General features: G+C 43.0%; 1 protein-coding gene across 1 annotated transcript; it reads right to left on the bottom strand.

Moving 5' to 3' along the window:
* Positions 1-4,400: 4,400 nt before the first annotated feature.
* Positions 4,401-5,324, bottom strand: LOC148139409 (putative G protein-coupled receptor 139). The gene has a single exon (XM_087980938.1). The coding sequence runs from the start codon at positions 5,322-5,324 to the stop codon at positions 4,401-4,403; it is 924 nt and encodes a 307-aa protein (XP_087837064.1).
* Positions 5,325-6,000: the final 676 nt, after the last annotated feature.

Here is a 6,000-nt window from a genome sequence, read left to right on the forward strand (position 1 = left end):
ATCCTGTATCTCTTTGCTTTGTAACTTCTTCACCTGCTGCTCCCGACCAATGCGAGTAAGCTTTACTTTCATAAGTACTTGGTTTAAGAAGATCTGGCACTTCCTCCTTAACCAACCTCTGACCAGCTTGTACATTCTAGTGCAGCTTTCTAGCCCCCTCTGCGCTTTCCATTACCACTCCAACAAAATTCACTGGCTTGTCCTGTTTTCCTACCTTTGGCTTCACAGTGCTTTCCCTAACTCGCCAACACTGTGATTTCATCTGGCCTACTTTATTGCAGTGAAAACACCAGAGTTTTTTTTTTGACTTCTCTTTCCCTTTCAAGGGTTTCCTTTTTACCCTGTGGTAAATTATCCTTATGATCTTCACTGTGATCTATTTTCCCCTTCCATGTGAAGATGTCTCTTTTCCACAATTTCTATCCCTCACCAATTGAAATTGATCTTCAAGCCAAACTTCACTCAACACACCAATTCATAACCATCAGCCATTTCAGCTGCTGATCTTGCTGTTTGAACTCTCAACTCTTCTACATGAGTTCTCACTACTTCAGGAAGTGAGGTTTTGAACTCCTCCAAAATAATTGACTCTCAAAGAGCATCACAGGTTTGTTCTATTTTGAATGACCTCATCCACCTATCGAAGCTTTTATTTGATCCTTTCAAACCCAATGTAGGTTTGACCAGGGTCCGTCCTTAGAGTCCTGAAACATTGTCTGTAGGGATTATGGCACAGCTCACATGTGCTTAAGATGGGTTTCTTCACCACCTCATATGCTCCAGATACTTCATCTGATGGTGATGCAAACACCTCACCAGCTCCACCTCCAAGTTTTGTTTAGTTTAATTAAATCCCACATGGTCTCTGGCCACCACATTTCTTTAGGAACCTTTTCAAAGAAGATAAAAAAAGATTCCACATCTTTCTCATCAAATTTAGGTAACGCTTGATTATATTTAAACAGTTTCTCATCAGGCTTTTGGCTGCAAGGGGTTTGCTCATCCTCACTAAGCTTATCTTTGGCCTTCAGAAACATCCTTTTAAGCTGACTTTCGTGTCAAAGGGCCAACTTCTGAAGTTCAACTTTCCTCTCTTTCTTCCTTCACTCTCTCTCCTTTTCTTTCTTTCTTTCTCTCTCTTTTTCTTTTTATTCTGCTCAAGGAATTTTTTTTCTTTTTCTCTTCCCTCTGCTTTTAATCGTGATTCCACCTTCTGCCTCTAACTCAAGATGAGTCATTTTCAATTGAACTTTAGCCATCTCTGAAGAGTCTGATGGTGTTTCCAGCAAATTTAAACACTGAGGTATTCCTGTAATTCTATCTCCAAGCTCCAACCCCAGTTTCTCTGTTAATTTCAGCAACTTGGCTTTGCTCACCTTTTGTAAAACCCCCAAAGTCTCTTCATCCACCCCTTGAAAACTCTTGGTGACTGAAAGAGCCACTGCTATCGCAAGCTCTGTTTAAACCAACTGAATCCAACACCCAGAACAAAAGACTCTACACCTCTGACTCACTGCTTTCAAGTCCCAACACCCCTAATCCCAATTTGGAACAATAGAACAAATCTCACAAGGAGCCCACAATACTGTATGGATCAGGCCATGCCCTCTCGAAACATTACAAGGAAGTAGCCTGGACCCTAATTTTGGTAGTTGCTTTAAGTAGGTGTAATGTGGATGCAATTGTTCAAACCACTTAGTTTTAAACAAAAAGGAACTTATTTGCAAGATTATCAAATGAAACACAAATAAAAGAGAACATAATACAGACTGACTTCAACTATTTGGAAACTCAGCAGATTATCCCAGTTAATGACACTGTTCCAAATACTTGCCACAATCCCCACAATCACTCCTTGGCACACAAGGCAAAATCAAACACAGGGTCTTACAGGAAAGAAGTTCGGGAGAGAGGAGGATCGCAAAAGATCTGCTTCTTTGGACCCAACAGCTTCAAGTCTACCTAAAACCCTTCAAACTTAGATTTTTCAGTGTCTGATAAAAAAAACAAGGACCACATAAACTTGCTAAAGGAGCAGCAGCATTACAGAAGCTAAATGAAGGGGAAGGAATGGGTTCACATTCCAAAGGAATTGAAATCACCACTGAGCCAAAAAGACTGTCAAACGCCTAGCCTGAGGATGTGATGGTTGTTCCTCCAGTTTGCGCTGGGATTGACTGGAACACTGCAGCGTGCCGTGGACAGATATGTGGGCATGTGAGCAGGAAGCTGGGTTACAATGACCGGCTAGGGGAAGGTCAGGGTCACACTTGCTCACGGACCACAGGTGTTCTGCAAAATGGTCAGCCATTTTGTGTTTGATTTCCCCAGCGTCAAGTTGGCCACATTGGGTGCAGCCAATGCAAGATTGGAGGAGGGTACAGGTGAAGTGTTGCTGTTCAATCTGACTGACGCTGTGACCCAGAACTTGGTGTGCTCTCTGCTGTTCCCAGGGACTGGGAAACCAGGTAAACATTGGCTGATGGGCTGGGGAGGCTGTACCGATCTAAAAGTTGTTCTTTGTCCTGCCTGGGACCTGCTGCCTTTCCAGTACAAAGAGCTGCCCAGGGTCACAAACAGACATGTTTTCATATCCAGGATTCCAAGATCAGGGGCACTCTGGAAATTGGGGCAGTGACTGCTGATGTGTAATGGAGGAGAATCATTAATTTGGATCACAGAATAACGTTTGAGCACATCAAGGCCCTGGAGATCAAATAAAATGCCCAGGCTTTATGTAACAGACATTGACTGACCTGACACAGTTTCTCTCCAATATAAACAGACACTATCCGGCCGTATTGGGAACTCTGATCTGTATTACACCTTATCCTGTAGGCATTCCCACAAACTCTCCTGATTTCAATTGACTACTTTTGTTTAGATAGGGAGAGAATAAGAGAAAGAGAGACCTGCAGGGCTCAGTGGAGATAAAAGGAGTGGAAGGGAAGGGAAGATGGGGTGAGGTGATGGCCTTGTTATCACTGGCTTGTTCATTCCAATGACACTAATAACGTTCTGGGGACCTGAGTCCAAATCATGGTGGTTTTCTTTCAATACAAATCTGGAATTAAGAACCTCAGGATGAACATGAAACAGTCCTTGATTGTTGGGGAATAAGGTCCCACCTCGTTCACATATTCCCTTCAAGGAAGGGAAATCTACCAGCCTCGCCTGGTCTGACTCGACATGTGACTCCAGCACCACTGCAATGTGCTTCACTCTAAACTGTCCCCTGGGTAATTAGGGATGGGTAATATATCTTGGTCTATCCAATCCCAGTGATGCCCCTCGAATAAGTTTAAACAGAAGTGAATGAATGTGGAAACAACAGATGGAGGGAATGAGAAAGGAACATAAGTGATAAGACAGATGTGGACAAATTGTGGATGTGTGGAGAGAGAAATAGCATCAATAATGGGTCTCATGTTGAAAGTATTACTTTAAACCTTGAGATGGTCCTTTATTTCCCCTGGAGAACACAGTAGATTATGTGTGATTTGCAAAGGGAATCATGTAAAACCAAGACATAAAGCCCACAACATACATTTGTCTTCATTTTTATTTATTTCCTCCTGAATACTCTCTCAGATATGGAGACAATCACCACCAATGTGTTTAAAAGGAGAGTAAAGGAGGTGAGGGAAGCTTTCCAGTCATAGTTGAGCGGCTGATGGGCTAGGGAGGCTGCACCGATATAAAAGATGTTCTTTGTCCTGCTGCCTTTCCAGTACAAAGAGCTGTCGATGGCCCAGGGTCACAAACGGACACGTTTTCATATCCAGGATTCCGAGATTAGGGACACCCTGGAGATTGGGGCAGTGACTGCTGATGTGTAATGGAGGAGAATGATTACTTTGGTTCACAGGACAACATTACAGCATCTCAAGGTCCTGGAGATCAAATAAAATGCCCAGGCTTTATATAACAGACATTGTTTGATCAGACATATGCCCGTGAATCCATGTCTCTTTAATAGACGGACCATCTTTTTTTGTAAGAGCAACTTCAATTCTCAAAAGAAGATATAAACGTGCTGCTGTTGGAGTGGGATGGACTTCAACTTCACCTATGCACTGAATTCTTGTGGTTTCAAATAACCCTTTTGGACTTTAAAATGGTGTCATGTGGCTTCTAACTTTCGCAAGGAAAGCGGTGATATGTTCACTTGGGCCAGGGGCTAGAAATCAAGTGACAGAGAAATAGCCAGTGACAGAACCAGGAGAAATGAACTCATCTTGACATCCAGCCAACACAGGTTTGAGTCTCATGGTTCAAGAGGAAAATTCCGCCTCTTCTCCTACTGATACGGAAAATAACAGGGAAATTCAGGTGAGTCCCAAGGACTGGAGACAGCATCATGAGGCGTATAAACTGTGCTCCCATCTCAAACTTGTTTCTTATTTTGATGTAGGGATACATTCACGGATGAGAGTGAAGGGATATTTCAGAGCCCTCTTCAGCTCCTCTCTGAATTTACTCTGGGTCAGGGCATAAAGGGCAGTGTTTGTACAGGAGCTCAGGTAGAAGAGCACAGTCCCAGATGTGTCAGCAATCATAACAGGATGGTCATAACTGGGGTAAAAATGGTTGTTGGTAACCTTCATCAGTAAGAAAACACTGATCTTGGTCATCCACAACAATATAAAACTGCCCGAGACAACAAACAGCAGGATGATGGATTTCCGCCTGTTGACCATCTCTGCATCTCCTCTCTGGTCCCTGTTACTGGGAGCTCGGAGACCCCTGCGTGCCCGATTTGCCAAGACAATGTGCCTGACGGTCAGAGCATTGAACAGCAGGATGAGGAGGTAGGGGATCAATGGGTTCAGCAGCTGGTGGATCCAGAAAAATGCCACCCATCCTGGCAGGATGTAGAACTCCGGTCTGATGCCACAGCCCCAGGGCACACCACCCCATGTGCCCAAAGATTGGTATTTGTAGTAAAATGGAATGTTCCTCAAAAGGCTCACAGAACAAACCATGGTTATCACTGAGGTGGCTGTTCTAGCAGAGCAATACCTGACTTTCAGGTTGTGGCAACAAATGGCCACAAAGCGGTCAATGGTGAAAGCAATGGTCAACCAGACAGAACAGTCGATAGCAGCATAACCCATGATGTTGTTAAAACTGCACACCACTGTATAAAACAGGAAGGAAACTGGGAAATATTTAAAACCAAGTGTTGTGAGTATTACACTGAATACAATGACGAGGAGATCTGCTGTTGCCATGGAAATCAAATAGATGGATATACATTTGGTGATGCCACACTTTCCGCGAATCAGGATCACAATCGTCACGAGGTTAGCTGGAAGAGACATTGAAAAGTTATTCCGTATATGGGATCATGACCCTTCAATGCCACAGTAGGTGCCAATATCAAAAATAGGGACATTGCTACAACAACAAGTGCAGGGAGGAATCCAAATGTGTGATCACAAGATGCCTGAAAAAAGTTTCTTACCTACGGTGCATGATTTAAAAGTGAAAAATATTGTAATTAAGGAAAGGTGTAGCCAAGGTTGAGCAAATTCCAACAAGCAGAATAATAGATACTTGTTATTTTCATGTGTGATGCAGATTAAGGGAGAAAGATTGATGAGGATACCAAGGATCAGTGGAGCCTTGGGATGTTAAGTATCCAATAAATCAGGCAGAAGTAGCTCTGGCTTGATACTGCAAATGGAATCAGCATCTCAGACTGACGAGGGAACCATCAGTACTGCTCCACAGGATAAAGTGTAGTATTGTGCTGAAATTCTAGAGTCCGCTCTGAACACAGAATCTTGAGATTCAACTGATGCAAAACAATGACTCAAAGCAGCAACTGAGTCGAGAAAGCTGAACTGAATGGGAGTTATAAATCCTCAATATGATGAGCTGGTGACAAGATGGACAAAATTATCTCATTCTAAATGGTTTGACAGAGAAGTCTCCCTTTGTATAACATGATGAATGTGCACAAAGTGAATGACAACAACTTCAAGTCAATATGTT

The sequence above is a fragment of the Chiloscyllium plagiosum genome, unplaced genomic scaffold, assembly GCF_037043375.1.
Source record: "Chiloscyllium plagiosum isolate Xiang-an unplaced genomic scaffold, Cpla_swu_hap1 HiC_scaffold_38, whole genome shotgun sequence".
Taxonomy (NCBI): Eukaryota; Metazoa; Chordata; class Chondrichthyes; order Orectolobiformes; family Hemiscylliidae; genus Chiloscyllium; species Chiloscyllium plagiosum.